Source organism: Varanus komodoensis, unplaced genomic scaffold, assembly GCF_004798865.1.
Source record: "Varanus komodoensis strain SLA01 unplaced genomic scaffold, ASM479886v1 scaffold4, whole genome shotgun sequence".
In the NCBI taxonomy this organism is placed as follows: Eukaryota; Metazoa; Chordata; class Lepidosauria; order Squamata; family Varanidae; genus Varanus; species Varanus komodoensis.
In genome coordinates, this window is record NW_025335941.1 from 50,413,982 (window position 1) to 50,432,789 (window position 18,808).

At 43.0% G+C, this 18,808-nt stretch overlaps 2 protein-coding genes across 2 annotated transcripts in view; both read right to left on the bottom strand.

Moving 5' to 3' along the window:
• The window catches only part of CUL5 (cullin 5), a 40,965-nt gene extending 40,572 nt beyond the window's left edge, over window positions 1–393 (bottom strand). The window contains exon 1 of the mRNA XM_044441437.1: window positions 42–393. Within this exon, the coding sequence (XP_044297372.1) occupies window positions 42–65 (24 nt within the window). The 5' untranslated portion in view covers window positions 66–393. The remainder of the gene's footprint in view (window positions 1–41) is intronic.
• Window positions 394–6,207: 5,814 nt separating this feature from the next.
• Window positions 6,208–18,808, bottom strand: part of RAB39A (RAB39A, member RAS oncogene family) — a 13,169-nt gene continuing 568 nt past the window's right edge. Inside the window, exon 2 of the mRNA XM_044441446.1 lies at window positions 6,208–6,634. Within this exon, the coding sequence (XP_044297381.1) occupies window positions 6,208–6,634 (427 nt within the window). The remainder of the gene's footprint in view (window positions 6,635–18,808) is intronic.

Consider the following 18,808-nt stretch of genomic DNA (forward strand, 5'->3'; position numbering starts at 1 on the left):
GGTTTCCTCAGCCAGGCCCGGCCAGGGGTTGCCTCTCTCACCTTTAACAGATTAGACGTCGCCATGTTCCCCCCACAACAAACACGCAGGCCGGGACGCAGGCGGGCACGCGGCGGGGCCTTCTCAGGCCGGCTACGGCGCTTTCCCCTCGCCGGGGGCTGCTCTTCGGGCTGGAGCCGCTCTCGCTTTACATGGTCTCGGCCGGCCCGCACGGGACGGAAGCGCGAGGCGAGGCTCGGGACTCTCCGGCTGTTCCGTCGGGGACTATCTGGCTTCTCCTTCCCTTCCTGCCGCCGTTCTCAGCGCCTCATGGCGCCAACAACCCAACAGGAGGAGGCTCCGGTCACTGGCGGCGGCGGCGGCAGCGGCGGCAGCAGCAGCAGCAGCGGTCCGGCTCCGCGCGAGGGCTGGCCGAGCCCACATGATGCGCCTCCGAGGAGCCGGATGCTCTCCGCCGGAGGAAGACCTCGGCGTCAACCAACAGCGCCCTCTGCCGAGCGGAGGCCGCATTACGCCTTTCCCTCAGAAGGAGCTTTCGCTGGGCGACCCCCGCGGTGCTCCTGATCGTCTGTCCGCGAAGGCCGTGGCGACTCTCGGCCTCACAGAATTCAGCGGCTTTAGGGCGCAATCCTCTGCATTAAGACAGGCAAAAAAGGCCCTACAACTCCGAGTTAACCATGCTGGCTAGGGCATGCTAGGAATTGCAAGACCGATTGCTATCTCGATGTGCTGGGGAATTGCCTGTCATGGTCGTAAGGTACAATGTTGGGCATGTTTATATGGAGAACAGAAAGTCCCGCTATTCCGAGCTCTGGAGTTGTAGGACTTTTAACGTCTAAATATGCATGAATTGCACTCATAGTCTCTTTTCTCAGGGAACCTTGGGAGTTGTGCTTTGAAGCAATCTTCAGTAGTGAAGTTCTCTGTCATGCACCGTCATTCTCAGGATTCTTTGGGGGCAGAAGCTCGTTGCTATAGCAGCAAAACCAGTGTGAAACCAGTACAACTTTGTAGTGTAGATCAATAAGGGAAGAGTTGGTGAGATATACTTTATTGCTTTCCACAGAACGCCAATATCCACACACAGGTGCTTGATGTAAAAGAGATCTATTTAATGGGCAATGTTTAGACAGCAAAATGAAGGGGGAAAAAACTGCAGCAAGGCTGACTGGGGATAGCGGGAGCTATAAGACCTTTTCCTATCTAAAAATAGGAATGTGCTCTTAGAAAGTATTCATTTGTTGCATTTCTATGTAGCATCAGAAGTAACTAGTAAATCATAATTTGAGAGGATTTGCTTCATAAATTGTTCTATACCAGCCCTCCAGGTGTGTTGGACTAAAACTCTAGCCATCTGTTGGACTCCCTATAATTTCTAACCAGTATGCTTGGATATGATGGATGTTATACTCCAACAAGTCTGGAGGGCACTGATTTAGGAAGGCCCTGAATTTCATGATTTACATATATCTCTTCTGCCACCTGCCAGGTGCATGGTTGAACAGGTGTTTGTGGTTCAGAAGAATTAAGAATTGGCTATTCACACAGTAAGAATATTTCTGCTATCTCAGGCTTAGAAAGCATATTAGAAAGCTATCTGGAGCTCAAACCCTAGGGCTGTGTTTTGAATATATGTATTGACTCACACTTAAATATCTCACAGTTGAAACAAAGTACCTCATTAACAAAGAATGCCAAGCCGGCATAAACCAAGGTCCTCACTTTGCAAATTAATTATTTTTCCTATTAGGATGATGTGTGAGTTCTCACTGAACATAGAGATCTGTGTGGGAGAGAAGGCAAGCAACTTGTCAAAATAGATGAGATGCAAAATAAGGCATCTCTGGGCACAAGCACTCTAGGAGATGCTCTGTGCAAGATTACTGGTCCAAGGCCAATTACTCTAAGAAGTGTGGTATCTGAGGGGTTTGTGTGTGCATGTGCATATGTGTGCATACCTTTTCCAACTTACCTCCAGGAAAGTATGTAACCAGAGCTTGGAATAAGCAACATTACATTCTGGAATTCCCTGCCAGAAGATGTAGTGACGGCCACCAAGTGAGACAGCATTAAAAAGGAGTTAGACAAATTATTGTAGGATGAAGTTATTAGTGGCTACTAGACCTGCTATAGCCAGTATTAAAGGCAATATGTATATGTACACTGGTTGCTAGAAAACCCACTGGCAGTTTTGTGGCATTCATGTCCTACTTGGGTATTGATCAGGCAGCTGCTTACTGTGTGCCAGAAGGATGGACTAGCTGGACCTTGGTCTGATCCAGCATTGATTTTCTTACGTTCTAGTAATATTTGAAGCCGGAACTAAGCTGTGGCTCTAATTTATCTGATCCATTTGTTGCATAATCCCTACATCAGCTTTTCCCGCCCTTGGTGACCTTCAGTAGAGCTGGCTAGGAGATTATGGGAGTTGTAGGGGATTGAACTCCCTTTGAAAGAGTTCATCGCATGGAGGTTCTCTGGAGCCATCTTTGTCAATTGAGGCTCAGGTAGCCTTGATGGCACAGAATGCCTGCTACCAACTTTGGTTGATGGCCCTACCTGGGCAGGGGTAACCTGGCTTCAGTACTCTATCCTCTGGTCACCTCCAAGCTAGATTGCTGCAATGTACTCTCTGTAGGGCTGCCTTTGAAGATGGTTCAGGAGCTGTAGCTTGTATAAAACATGACTGCCAGACTGATAAAAGGGGCCAAAAGTTTTGAAGACCAATCCTGGTTCATTTACACTAGTTCTCTGTATATTTCCAAGCCTGATTCTAGGTTTTGACCTGTAAAGCCTTACTGTCATACCTGATGGAGAGCTGTTCCACTATGAATCTGCCTATGTATGATGTTTAACATCTAAGGTTCTCTTCCAAATGCCTCTTCCAAGAGATGCTCAGAAGGTGGCAACAGGGAAGAGGGCCTGCTAGATGGTGGCCCCCACAATTATGGAACAATCTCTCCAATGAGGCTGCTTGGCACCAACATCTCTTCCGTGCCAAGGTAAAGTATTCTTCTCTCAGGCATTCTGCAGCATATAATGCTTTAATCAGGTATTAATTTTTCCTTGCTATTTTCAAAATTGTTTTCAGATATATGTCAATCTTTGTGCTATGTGTGTGAACTTATGCTATGGGGTGGTATAGAAATGAAATGCAATAACAATGTTAATGATAATAGGGGTTTATAATACATTTTTAAAGACTGACATATTTGTAAACCACCTAGAGAGCTTCAGGTAACAGGCACTATAGAACAGAAGAAATGAAATGAAAATTCACCATGTTTCTGAGTATGTCTGTATCTTTCTAAGGGCTGGCAAACAATTTAGTTGTTTCCTGAGTTATTTGGAATGTACAAACAGTTCTATAATATGTAATTGTGGTGCTTTGTACTAGCTGTGTGCTTCACATGGCCATCTAAGGGGGCTTCCCATAAGGTCATTATGTTACCTAGCTGCAATGAATATCAGCATTTACCAGGAGCAGCAGGCCTTAAATTTACTCTTCTCACTTTCTGCCACATTCCTGTGCTAGTACCATGCAAGTTCCTTGCAAGTAGCCATCTTTTCTGTTCATACATCCACATAACTTTTCATAACATACCCTTGTATATCAGCTATGCCTTGCACTAGAGATCAGATCTCCAGGAAATGTTTGCACACTGAGCTAATGTGCTGACCAAATATGCTTAACCATAGGGGCAATTAGAGTGTTTCTCTACAGAAATTTTATAGTGCATCTAAATTAAATGTCCCAGTTTTGTTTCATCTGCTTTATTTAATGAATAATAGGACTGAGTGTACTTTTCCTTAAGCTTTGCAAACTTTCTCCTGTTTAGTTTAGTTTAGTTTAGTTTCTTGGTTCAGGCAAGAGGAATGTATGACCATCCAATCAATTTGTTGGCCTCACTCCTTTTTATGGGCTTATCTGCAAGCTGACATATAACCACATCTTTTATTTGGAATTACATTTTATCTGTTATGCAAATTAAGCACTTTATTTACATGATTGGCAACAGAGTACTCTCTTTTGTATTGAAGCCATCCGTTTTATACTTATTAGTTATACAGATAATTGGGAAAATATATATTTTCTCCAAAACTGCTTCTTTCATGCAGATTCAGAAATATATTAATGCTTATTACCCCTTTTCATCTTTAATAAGGTTTCTTGTTACAGAATATCCAAAATGTTTATGGATAGAGCGACTGTTTTTTGCTTGATTGCTATACATTTATTTCAATATGAGCAAAGAATTGCAATAGGAAAGTACATGGCACTGATGCAGAGACCCACATGCGCTACAGTGTTCACAGGACTGGCCTGTGATTGTGGAAGCTTCACCGAACCTGCCTGGAGCTAACTCCACTAAAGTGCCTGCAGCAGGAGAACTTGGTGCATGCAATGGCGCCTGCAAAATAAGAACGGTAACAAGAAACACTCTACAATAAGTTCTTGTTTGTCAAAATAAGACCAAATGACCCAAAGCAGGGATTCTTCAGAATGCAGTCCATAATCCATAGTTTTATTTTAACCTCTTTTCAAAACGTGAAGTCTAAAAAAGCATGTAGTTAATAAAACTGGTAATAAGAGCATTATAGAAAATATCCTACTGCTTAGCAGTTTTTTGGCATGTGTGTATGTCTCTGTTGTAGTTGTTTTTTGCTGATAATAATCCTCACTAATAAAGTACTCGAGTGGTTTGGAAGTAAAACTTGGTCACCCCAAAATAAGGGAGTGGTTTCCTCATATTTGGGGGATGCCCAAATATGTAGAAGTACATAAGTCTATGAATCAAAAGAAAATAGATTTAAGAATCAACACCAACACTACTTGACAAGAAACAGTGAACTTGCCTAAAGGATTTTGAACCCGAGATCTGCAGACAAGATTTGGCTTATCCCAGACCCCAATATTGCCCTGTGGGGTCCCTAGGATGGCTGTACCCCATACCCCTTACTGCCAATCACTTGGTGAGTTCCCATCTTTTGTGTGTGTGCGTGTGTACATTCCCCTTTCTAAATGTATGAAATGCTTAAACCTTGGTTGCTTTGCACTACATTATCTCAGTATTTTTGCCCCTGCCCCTTTTTGCTTTAAGCCCACCCACTACAGTAACATGGCATCTGAGAGCTTCTCCAAAATGTAATCCAGTGCTTGGTCTGAGCAAGGTCAAAAGCAGGCATGGGATGTGCACAGGAAATTGACCTATAAACAGGGTTGTTTCTAAAACAACCATATCCAACCCAACACTGTTCAGAAGTGTTGAACTACACCTCCGAGCCTTCTCAGGCTAACTGGGGAAGATGGAGTTGCCGCTCAACATATTTGAAGGTTGCCAGGTGGGGGAAAGCTGAAAGACATCAGAAGTCAGGCAGCCTGTGTGAGTCTACCAATCAGATCTACAAAGCAGTTCAAAACATAGTCATGTGTCAACTGAAAGCAAAACCGAAAAGGAAAAGGGCGGGCAGAAAAAGATATCATTCCCATCATGGGTACATTCAAGGCTGAATATGTATAGCAGAACACACAAGCTTTCTACTATATGAGGATACAAATAAGCAAAACACAACATTTAGCCACCATTCAGTGATTTGCATGTGCCACTGTGATCGCAGACAGAGATAACAATCTCATGGAGGTATATGTAACATGGTTAGCGCTGAGGAATTCACTGAAAACATAAGAGGAGCCAAAGGTTCACTGCAGAACTGTTGCACACAGTTCATGCAATTTGCATGTCATTTTCACGCACACGGTGCTCATCAAACTACAGGTAGTGGACATGTTACACTTCTCACAACAACATTCATCATTTCAACGTCCTGAAAAACAATGAGCAACAAAAAGGTTGAATAAACCTGAGTCAGCCCTTAAAAAATCTTGATATTTACTTCAGAAGTCGCAAAAGTTGAAAAAACAAAGAAGTCGGCCTCCCTTTAAAAAAGCCACACACCTTCATCTTTGTTTTCATGATCTTTGCTATCCCAAATCTAAGTATGCTTTGCTTTATAAGGAGCTGTGATTCTCAAATCTTAAAGGAGCCCACGGGTAGCACATAAGTATCTCACAAACTGTGAGCAGCTGACAAGCCATACTTCACTGATCCATGATCTAATGCATCATCATAAATAAATCTTTTGCACACACCAGCCTTGCCTTCCAAACAGCTGATATGCAACATGGCTCTTTGGCATGCAAGCCATTTAACAAGGACATTTTTCTCCCAGTGAGGTTGCCTCCTCTGAAGAATGTACAACATTAGGAACAAAGCCACTTTTCACCCCTTCCCATCCATCCTGTATCAAAATTTCTCCTTTTTTCACAAGTTCATATATGTCTCTTGTGAGAACTGTGAAGGATTCTTCGACATTGGTAGCATCCTTGGCTGATGTTTCTATGTATTTCATGCCACAGGTGGATGCCAGTTCTTCAGCTTCCTCTCTTGTAACCTGGCGCTCTGCTGCCAGGTCACATTTGTGTCCCACCAAGATGAATACAATCTGGAAGGGCTGAACATGCATTTTCGCTTCATCCAGCCAGTCATACACGTGTTCAAAGGAAGACCGGTTTGTGATGTCAAACACCAACAACCCTCCTACTGAATTTCTGTAATAGGAGCGTGTGATTGATCTGTAAAATTAAAAGGGAAAGACAAGTTCAACAGAAATGTAATTACTTTTCTTTTTTAACGTTTACTTCTGAAAAACAGCAGGAGCCATGGTGTGGTGGAGTCAGGGCTGGAAGGCATGCAGCGCCATCACTTTTTCAGCAGCACAGGTGCTGGCTGATGTCATCCGCCACCCCATCACAATTCCGTATTTTCTCTGAGTTCAGCTGCAACCTTCACAGTAGTTGGGGTAAAATTATTTTTCCTAGCAACAATATATTGTTCCCTGTTGTAATGCAAAGTGGCTTCATCTTGAAATGGCAATTAAGTCCCATTAGCTTTACCAAAAAAAATTTCCCAGGAGAAATTAAAACTGCTAGAACTGATTCCTGGATATGGATTAACAAAGCAACCTGAGTTTTTGGACTTTCCTTGGGGCATCAACTATGGGACTGCCATGATGCAAGTTTGTCCTTCAAAATATACACTTGAGCAGGAGCATTCTAAATCTGCAATGGTTTTGGAACAAAATTAAACACTTGCCTTACCGTTTTTTAAATAAGAATTTGTGAAAACCACTTTCTGGGGGCAAATATCATACAATTTATGTTTAAGGTAACAGTGGGCATACTGGCTTACACATATGTGCTTCCATTCAACATGACTAAGACTACACTTCACAACTCCACATCTAGATCATTGCAAGCAAATATGGTCCTCTTTAAAAAAAGATATTTGTTTCCCTACAGCCTTTCTGGTGATATGGGAACAGACATTATTAGAGATGCATACAGGGATACATGATAGAGGTATGCAAAATTATGCATGGTGTAGAGAAAATAGAAAGGCGGGCATTTTTTTTCTCATAATAGTGGAAACCAGTGGGGTCATTCCATGAAGCTGATTGTGGCTGGTGATTTAGAACAGATAAAAGGAAGAACTTTGCACAGCACATAGCTTAACTGTGGAATTCACATACATGAGATGTGATGGTCATCAATTTGGATGGCTTTAAAAGGGGATTGACCAAATATCAATGGCTACTAGTCCTGATGGTATATGCTGCCTCCCATATTAGAAACATCAGAAACCATAAACCCTTGGTCTGATTAGTGCAACACTTCCAATGTTCTTATTTCTAGGGATATAGTTGTAACAGCAAGTGTAATGCCTACAGTGGTTCCTTGAAACGGCCTACTTGAGCAGTTATCCAGAGATTGTTCTGTTCATAGTTAAGCACTGCCAGCTGTCTTCTGGATTCTTCATCCATCCATTTTTATCTGCTAAGTTGCACGTTAAGAGAAGATCAAAACAATATGGAAGAAATGAGAAAACATTTTACAAGATGCACTTGTAAACAAAACATAACAGCAACAAAAAAGGTAACAGTACACTATCATTCTCTTCATAAGTAGAAGTTTTGATAAAAGAGCTATTCAAATGTTATTTTCTGGTTGGTGATTTGGCAGAAAAAATTGCACCTTGTTACAAACAAGGGGCAAGAGATCCTATGAGAATCTTCTGGCCCAAATTTGAGGCCCAGGAACAATTTCTCCCAACCTGGTGTGCTCCAAGTGTTTCGGACTTCAACTTCTGTCAGCTCCAATCAGTATATCCAATGGTCAGAATTACTGGGAGCTGTATCTGGAGGACACCAAGCTGTGGAAAAAAGCTTGATGGGAGATAGTCAGCTACATTTCCTAGGTGTAAAACAACATACAGCACAAGCCCTACACATATTTATTTGATAGTAAGTTTCACTACGTTCAGGTATTTCTCCCAGGTATGTAGATCTAGGATTTCACTGTTAATTTAAGATGCATAAAAAGAAAGCAGGAAGTTGCCAAAAAAGAACAGCCCTGCAGAATTCAGCCTTCAGTGCTAAGAAATACAAAGGTGATCCAATGTATGGCCACTTTTATAACTGGTGTCCAAGGAACTGAGGAGGCAATGGACTAGCAGATCGGGGTTATAGCACGTACAATCCTTGGCAGTGCTAAATTTTCTTCATTCTCACACTAACCTTGTGAACGTGAGTTGACTTTTTTTCCTGTTTGACAGATGAGGAATAAGCATTTAAAAGATACCAACTCACAGTCTGATCTTCTGAAAATAGCAAAGGTCTATCATTGCAATAAGGATTTGCTTATTTTCTGTATGAGTATGTACAAAACCCTGCATCGTGCCACAAATTGTGCCAGTGTACGCACTGGGATCATCCTATCTCTTGACAAAGGGAGAGAGAGAAGAAGTTGGCACTGTGCCTCAACAGCTTTTCTCCCAAAACAAATGCAAGGGGCATGCAGGGAAGGTGAAGGCATCAGCGTGTTATTCCAGCATGGAGTCCAAGCCAAATTTTGGCCACAGAACACTGGATCAGGATCAATTGGTAGTATTTCCAGTTATCATCTACTCAGGTGAAAAAGGTAGGAAAACCTCCTGTGGGATGTCCTAGTCCGAAAAAAAAAGTTATTGGGCTAGACCAGCCTTCGTGAACATGATGCCTTCCAGATGTTTCGGACTATAAAATTCCCGACTATTGGCTGTACTGGTGAGACTGATAGGAGCTGAAGGTTGGAGAAGGCTGGGTTAGAGGAGGGATGCAGAACCACTTTCACCAGAGGGCTGAATTCTATTTTGGGGAATAGCCCTATTCCAGTGGTGGGTGGGGCCTAAGAGAAAAGGGGTGGGGCAAAAGTACCAGTGTGCTTTAGCCTACAGCTACCACCAGTAACTAAGCCTTTGGACAGGTGTTTCAATCTCTTAGAATGGAGGAAACATGCTCAAAAGCTAGGCAACCATCACATGACTGATAGTTGGGGAAAGGAGGTGGAGCCAAGAGAGAAAGGCATGGCCATCTGGAATCCAAATGTAAAGAATATACAATTCTATGCTCTTCCCTGTCATCTAAAGGTGGTCACCTGTCCTTTTACACTGGAGAGTCCTCTGTTTCAGGGGCTGGCTGAGAATGGTTATTTAAAGTTGTCTTATATTTGAAGGACTGACATTATAGGTCTTACTTGGTCACAGTTCTTACCATTATCAAAATATATTTCTACTGACAATATAATACATCATTTCTAGATATCCACTGAAACATGTAAATCAACATACAAGTTTCATTCAGATCTGTGTCCTCTGTTTTTGTGATGCATTTCCTCTTTGGGCACAATGTACCTTCTGTACTCTTACAACTCTTGTGTAAAGCTGATACAGGAAACCTGTATCAATCAACCTAGTGGACTGGCCTATCCTAAGCTAAGCTTTTCTTGATTTTAGATGCAAAATGTGGTGTTCATTACACCCTAGTCAAACTTGTACTTCTTTTATAACAATCCACTCAAATGTCAAGAAGCAAAAATGCACTCTTCAGCAAGGCCTCAGTATGGTATGGAAATGTCTTGAACATCAAAGTAAAAATAATTATAGTCAATAGAAGACATAAAATAATCCATTCCCGAAATAGCATTATCCACTGAGTCAGGCTGGACATGTACAGTAGGCAGACTCCTTGCTAAAAATATATGGGCCAATGCAAGCCAAAATCTGCTTGAACTGAATTTTGAGAATGAAGCACACCTGACTTTAGGCACTTTTTGATGTCATGCATTCTTCTTGTGCTATCTAAGCAAAAGGTCAAGGAGCTGTGCACGGACTGAAGCTTTTGCCCCTGACCTCCAAGATATCTGCCCTGCTCCCTCTCCCCTGGTGGCTCCTTCTGAAGTTTTATCAGGCTCCGGCATCAATGTTTTCAATTTCTGGATGTAAGCCAGAGAACTACTTTAGGCATTCAGCAGTATTTTCTCTCCCTCTCCCCCAGAATGACAGATTCTCAATGCTGCATCACATACTGGCTTTTTTCAGATGTCAAGATAAACCATGGTTGATCAGGATGGGAATATCCAGCGTCTACTCGAGTACACACACTCTTCCCTCCCTTTTTTGTGCTACAGCTACAAAGAAGAGCTCTGAAACCTAATCAATCTGGTATATAATAACTATGGTTTGTCTGAAACAAAGCCCAGTTCAAACGATGGATTATGAAGTTCAGGATTCAGATAATATGAAAAACCGTGGTTAATCTGGAATGGAAGCAGAAACTTTCAGACAAAGGAAAAGACCTTCTTGGTGATGGTTATGGACCTTTCTCCCCAGAAGGGTCCACCTGGTATCAACACTGTCATTTTTCTGATACCACAGTAAGATTTCCCTTTATTCCCAGACATTTGACAGCAAATGATAACATGTATTTTGGATCCTGAGATTGTTATTCCTGATTACACAAAACTGTTCTGCATTTTATATGCTATACTTTTATATCATATTATTCTATTGTACATTTAGTGATCCTATGGCCCTTAAACATCACTGGAAGCAGGGGGTAAAAGGGCATTTTAGATTCCCAGATGTTAGAGACAGAAGTCCACATTGGAGAAGGCAGGCCAAAGTCAGATTGTCCTCCTCCTCTCACGGAATGAAAAGAGCCACGCCAGCTGTCTCTCCAAGGCCAGAAAACCAGCCTCAAAGAGGGCTTTACAGGGGTGGGAGGCAAAGAGACTGGGGCAGCCAGGAGATGCAGTAACTGTCTTCCAGCATCCTTTTCTCCCTTCCTGAAGCACCTCTGCTAGATGGCAATGCCTAGACGGAAGTGTGGGGAGGTGGAGATGGCCTTGACCACTCCTTCTGCTCTGTACTGGATGCTCCCAGGCCATTGCATTAGGAGGCTTATAAGCAACAAGGGTGCAATTAATCAACAGGTTTGTGCCGTTAGGGTTTTCTTCATTGCAAATCTCTCAGAGTGCTTTGGCTTGGGTGGTACATAAATGCAATGAATTTTTAGGAGGCTGAACTTCTGTGCTGGATATTAGATTCTGTTTTTATATTCTTAAGAGTCTATTGATGCATTCAGTTAAATCAGATGATAAAGAGTCCTATTTCATAGTTTGTGTGGGGGACTGCACATCTGAATATAATTCTCCTGTCCATGGAAAATTAGCATTGTAGGTAGAGGATTCCAGGGTAGCCTTCTGCCTGACCTGCTAGCTGTCTACATGCAAATTAAGCCAGATTTAGCCAACTGTTTAACCAAAAGGTAATTACACTCTATATGAGTGGGTAAATAAACAAACAAGAAGGGGGAGAGTAATTAAAATCAAGTCTGCCATCTGTAATCTGAGTAGTCCTTGGAACCTGTACAATGTGATTTATCTGCATGTATAAGTCAGTTGCAAGTGGCTAAGAATAAGTACTGCACACATTTCCAATGTACTTCTTAGTGGTACACAGAGCAGCATATACAATATTTTTGCTGTACGACAATTTTGCTATGCACAGACTATCACATGCCAATGAATAAAGCAAAAGCAGTTTTAAATTGTATTTCCTGCAGCATGTCTGTCTGATTTCTAGCAGGTTCATCAGGGAAATTATTTGTAATTACATCAGAGAAATTATAACATAGGGTTGGTTCATCATGAAAGATCACACTTTAATGTTGTTGTGATCAGATCTTCAAGATAATAGCTCTCAGAAATAGTCTAGCTTCTCTTAGCTCTGTGAGAAAGCCAAATATTTTTCCAGTTTGACCTTAAGTGAACAAGAGCAGTCTCATCACAAAGACTGGCACTTTTCTCATACCTTAGTCCTATCCCTACTTAGAATTAACCAGCAACAACAATAAAACCTGCCCGTCTGTTCTTGGCTTCACACACAGGACTCTTTACCCTTTCTTCCTCATCTCTTCCTGTTAACCATGGTCAGTTTTTTATATTTTTCTCTCTGAGGCTAGTGTTAGGTACTGAAAGGGTCTGGGCCCAAAGGACCAAACATAAAAAGGAAACACACTTTGCATCAGTTAATTTGTGCACACCAGGGGTGGCCTAACCGAGGCTTGGGAGCTGCATACGGCTCTTTGAGTTTATGTTGCAGCTTGCCACACACCTCTGTGGGCATCCGTGGGCACCCTCCTGCCACCCACCCCTGCCATCCACAGGTGGCTGCTTGCTACCTGCCACCCACCATCAGCACCCACAGGTGCACACTTGCAGCTCTCAGACATCTGGCATTTACCGTCTGTGGCTCTTCCATTGAACAAGTCTGGCCACCTGAAGTCTGAGAGTGGGTGTCTTTACAGTTTGCTATTTCCTAACATCGCCCCATCTGTAAGAAGGAATGTATAGAGAGAGACAGGCAGGCATTTGATTTCAGAAATAACCTCAGGCAGAAAGATTCCAGGGGATGGAGCAGCATGGGGGAAGCATGTGGTTAAAAGAAAGCCCAGCTAATTCAGGGGGATCACATGCAACAGTGATAATGAGGGCCCTGCTCCTTTTATCTGCAAGTTCCCATGGGTGGCCAAGTAGTGAGGCAAAAGGCCTCCAAAAGATCCAGCATGATCTTTCATCTCCAAATGAAAGATTCGGTGCTCCAGCCCTTTTTCCCTCTGTGGCTCGGACTAATTAACTGCAAGTGACAGGCAGCTCCCAATGCCACAATTACTTTCAGTTAGCGTAGAGAGGCTAGCCAATTCCTTCCTCAGTCAGGGCCTCTCACAGTTGCCATATTCAGTTTGTTCCTATTATTTGATTTAGCATCATATCTGATGTCCACTCTCACCTATCAGCATATACATGCAATCTTTTCAAAAGTAGCAGCTGCCTTGTCAAATTGGCAAAAACGCAAGAGGATACTACTTTTGACAAGAATTTAAGCAGGACACATTTAGCTATTTGTTGAAATGTATTAAAAGCCAAGAAAATACTAAGTGCCTGTTATTAATCACTAGCAAAAATGACCCTCATTATGTTGGTTTGGGTGTTAATATGTAGGGCTCCGGGTGCTGTTGGATGCAACCTCCATCTTGCCTTATCATTGGCTATGCTGTCCTAGGCTGATGGGAATTGAAGTTGGCCAACATTTGGAGGGATGCACTTCACCCACCCCTGGGAGGGTCTATATATTCTAGAGAGTATGAACAGATTAATAGAATTCCTTAACTTTTACAGGAGAATACCTGAGAACACCTCTGGATTGGAACTAACCCTGCCTCCACTGACTTCAGCGTCTGGGGCAAGAACAACAGCAATTTCTTTATTTTGTCCACAGTACTCAGTGGTAGCTATTGAAAATGGCACTTATTTGCATAACCCCAGGTCTTAATCTACATATCTCCACCCTGAATTCTAATCCTTGGTATGTGAACTTTAAATCATGGTATGGTTCTAAAATGTGATGAAAACCTAAGAACTGCCTGACTCCACACCAGATCTGGTTCCTGATGATTCCTGGCCCAACCAGTAATTTCCTCCGGCTGTGATGGGACAGACAGCAAAGGTGAGCATTACCTCTTTACTCTCACTGTATGGTGGGTGGAATCCCAATGACCAGATAAACAAGACCTTGGAGACACCATACAAAAGATTTTCTCTCCCACATTTGTGTGGCTACCAACACTAATGTGGATTAGGGTGTAATTCAGGGATCTTGTATCATTTTCAGCCTGAGAACTGAATTACATCTCAGAGAAGCTCTTGGAGCCTTCACTGTACAAGTGGGCAGGGAGGGAGAAGGCAAAAGAAAACAGTAGATTAGGAATTTTGGCATGTCTGTGATCACAGAATCATAGTGTTGGAAAGGGCCAATAAGACCTTTGGGTCCAATGCGCTTCTCAGTGCAGGACTCCAAAATCTATTTGACAGACTGAGTGATTTTAATAAATTTCCGCTGTGATTTTCCATCAGTTGCACTCAAAGATGCCAACTGTAGTTTTACCATCCTGCTGCCCAAAAAAATCTGCTAGAAGCTCAACCAGTGACATTACTCAATATTTAAGAATAACAGGTTTTATCATTCAGATAATTTTGCACTAAGTCATGTTGAGTTATGGTGATCTTGACTAATTGTGTATATCAGTGTGTGATCTTGCTTTACTCACAAAAGGCTTTGGTAAACTGTTATTCACACTCCAGCGGGAAGGCTGTGTTAGTCTTTGCAGTAAAAACCAAAGAGGCCTGTGGTATGTTGAAGATTAACAGATGTATTGTGGCATAAACTTTGATGATTTGACATTCACTTCGTTGGTTGCACGAAGTGTTATCCTCAGTTGGCAGACATGGATAAAGAAGGAAAGCATGGAGTCAGAGGGCAATGAAATATGAAAAGTCCAGTCTGTGACTCACCCATGTTGAGCTCAAAATAAGTAAAGGGGCCATTTATAACAGCAGAAATTAGAGATGACACAACAATTCCAGCTTTGCTATGCTAATCAACACCTACAGTGGGGCATGAAGCTATTAAGGTAGTTCACAGGATCATTCTGCAAAAGAACGTGGGTTATTTGTGGGGTGTTTACCCTTATTAACCCCAGCTGACTGGGTTCAGTTGACATAACAAACCTGCTTGCTGTTGAATATTCCAGATGGTTGCACACCCACACCATGGTGGGCTACAGTGATTGCATGAATCTGGTTATTGTCTCTATTCAAGCCTAAATTAGCAGAACCCCACTTCTTGATTATTCATGCTGAAGATCTCCTTTAAGGGGAAAAGAGGAATTAAATTGGTTGAACAATCAGAAAAGATAAGAAGAGAGAAGGACCATGATACCTGCTTCTACAGAAGCAATACTACAAAGGAATCATACTGGAAGTTAAAGGCTGGAAAGAGCAGTTGATTACTAAAAGGGAAGTGGGCATGGATGAAGATTCCGGTGGGAAGTCCCAGGTGACTGGAGAAGCGCGGATGTCCCCATCTACAAGAAAGGGAAAAAAGACAAACCAGGGAGCTATAGACCAGTCAATCTAATATCAATCCCTGGGAAAATACTGGAGCAAATTATTTTAAAAAATCAGTCTGCACCTTGAAGAAAATCATGCCAAACTAACCTAATCTCATTTTTTGACTGGGTAACCACCCAGTGGAAATGAAAGTGCCATGGACATAATTTACCTAGACTTTTGCAAAGCATTCGACAAAGTGCCCCACAACATCCTGATAAACAAACTAGCAAATCCATTGCAGAACTATTGTGAGGTGGATCCAGAACAGGCTTCAAATTCAGTCACAGAGAGTGCCTATCAATGGCACTTTCTTATGACGGAATGAGGTAGTGAGTGTAACGCCACAAGGCTCAGTCCTGGGACCAGTGCTCTTCAACACAGAATCATAGAATAGTAGGGTCAGAAAGGGCCAAGAAGACCACTGAGTCCAACCCCCAGCTGGTGCTGGACACCAGTTACACCATCCCAATCAGATAACTCTATTTTCTTTTTGAATGCCCCTAGTGTGGAAGAGCACCTCTCTAGATGAGGAAGTCCAGGGAATGATAATTAAAGTTGCAGATGACAAAAAACTGGGCAGAAGACCTAATACCCTGGAAGACAAAAAGAAGATCCAGGGTGACCTAGATGAGCTAGAATGTGGGTAGGAAGCAAAGAATGAAATTCAAGAAGGACAAATGCCTAGTTCTCCACCTGGAGGGAAAAAAACAATTGCATCGATACAAAATGGGGAATACTTGCCTCAACAGAACTGGAAAAGAAAAAGGCCTTGGAGTTGTTGTGGACAACAAGCTGAATATAAGCCAGCAGTGTGATGCAGCTGCAAAAAGGGCAAACACTATTTTGGGATGTCTAAACAGAAACATCGCTTCCAGAACAACAGACATACAAGTTCCCCTTTACTCTGCACTAGTTGGACCTCACCTGAAATACTGTGTTCAATCCTGGGCATGCTGGGTTAAGGAAAGATACAGAAAAACTAGAAAGGGTTCAGAGGAGGGCAACAGAGATGATCCAGGGTCCCTGGAAACTAAGCCCTATGATGAAAGGCTGGGATAGTCTCAACAGGAGAAGACTGTGAGATATGATAGCATTCCCCAAGTACCTCAAAGGCTGTCACAAAGAGGAAGGAAAAGAACTCTTCTCATTCATCCCTGTGTGTAGGACACGGAACAACTAACTTAAAGTGCAGCACACCAGATTCAGGCTAGACACCAGGAAAAAATCCTAACTGTCAGAACACTATGACAGTGCAACCAGTTGCCAAGAGAGGTCATGGGCTCTCCCGCATGAGAGACATTCAAGGCAAAACTGGACAGTCATCTAAGTGGGCTGGTGTGACTTGGCGTCCTGCACCAGCAGGGGGTGGAACCCAATGACCTTCTTGGCCCCTTCTAATCCTACCATTCTATGACTCTGAGACCCAGCCTCTGACCAGGATTCGTAACTCATAACTCCGCCTTTCTGTGAAATGGTCCCCGTTGTTCAGTGGTGGAGCAAAGATGCACTATGACCCTTTTTCAGCCTCAGGGTCAAATTCCATTGTAGAAAAGCTGGTGTGTTGAGCAGGGGCATTCTATTACAGGGCAGAACTGAAGGCAAAAAGAATAGGGCCAAAAATACGCTCTTCCCACTCCCAGCAAATTGTATTTATTTCAAAGATATTACTGCCAGTAATTTTGTTTTAGAAGCAGCACTTTAACTGTTTAGAATAGGAAAAAACTGCACCAAGTGGAGAAACCATCAAACCAGAGGTGCTTGGTGAAAGCAGGTGTAGCTATCTGAGGAACCCCATGAAGGCCAAACTAGTACCTGGGGCTCTGTGCTCCTGCTCTACACCAAGGAAGGATGGATGCCAGGCTTACAGGTTCTATTTGTGTTTTAGCAGAACCCTAAAATCCACTTACTGGAGTCAAGTGCAAAGTAGACACACTTAGAATTAAAACAGGGCTTGCATGCTTGTGGCCTCCTGCAGATTCCAGATGCTGGATTCCAGTTCCACCATCCTCAGCCAGCCTGGCCAATGCTGAATTGCTTCACAGGCCCAAGAGCCTTTATTTAAAAAAGTAAAATAAAATCCCAGGCCTTTTCCAAACTTTGATTCCATCCGATTTGTAATTCTGTAACTGCCTTTGCTGCTGCTTTTGCTCTGGTTCTGCTGCTTTATTGTTTTAGTCACCTGCTCAGTTTTAGTGCTTTCCAACTGCTTTTAATTCTTTAGTAGCCACCCTGGCAACAACAACACAGCAAGCCGCAAGCCAAACAAGAACACTCAGAGTACTGCTGATCCGATCAAAGGCTGTTCTGCAACCTCTCTCCTACTGTGGCCAAGCAGTTACCTCTAAAAGGAGGCAATAGCCCTAGGAACACAAGAACTTGCCTTGTACCAGATTAGACCTTTGATCCACCTAGTTCTGCACTGTTGACACTGACCCACGGCAGCTCTCCAGGTGTTCGGTCAGGCCTCCTGCAGATGCCGGGAAATGAACGTGCGGCCTTCTGCAAGCAAAGCAGCTGCTCCCGCACGGTGGTCCAGCTTTGTTTCCCTGTTTTCTCCGGCCAGCAGTATTTGGAGCATTTTTGCCTCTGATCCTGCTGCAGAAATTATTGTGGCTAGCAGCAAGGAGCAGCTGCTTCATCCATGATTTCGTGTAAGTCCCTTTTAAAATCATCTAAGCTGGTGGCTAGACAATGCTTTTTTCCATGTGAAGAAGTACTTCCTTAGAAGGAGCCCTGTGTTCTGGAGTCCTGAGCAAGGGAATAAAGGAAGGCACAGAGCCTTGAAAGAAACCCTGAGTAGGATCTATGCTTGTGTAGATGGTGGGTGAGATGCAGCCTCAGGTGGTGAAGTCGCTGGGTCATTCTTTGGGGATGCCATGTTAGTCTGGTAGCAAACCTTGTTGTATTTTGTGGTGCCCCTGAGACCAATGGATCTACAACAGCAAAAGTGTTTGTGTTTTGCAAGAACACACTTTGTCAGGTGCAGATATAGATCCCACATTGTAAATCGCAAGCCAATGAAATGCAAAAGTCTGCACTGGTTTCCTTCTCTTCCCCAATATACACATATCTCTGCCTACTCACTCAGGATCACGCTTCATGAGGAACCCAGCGAGTCCCACGGAGGCAGTGCATGCCAAAATCAATGTGTTCCTTAAGGTGACTTGGGGACTCTGTGTGCTGTGAGCACAATGACGAGGTTGATGTGGGATATCTGAATCAGCATTTTCAAAGAGGCATACTGAAAAGTTAGCCATGGGTGTAGCCTCAGGGAGGAAACACCTATAAAGGCACAAACAGAACCCTGAGTGTGAAAAGTGAGTGTGGTGAGGGAGAGGCACTCTGCACATCCTCAGAAGCAGTCTTTTATTACTATTTCTTACGAGAGAGAGAGAGAGAGAGAGAGAGAGAGAGAGAGGG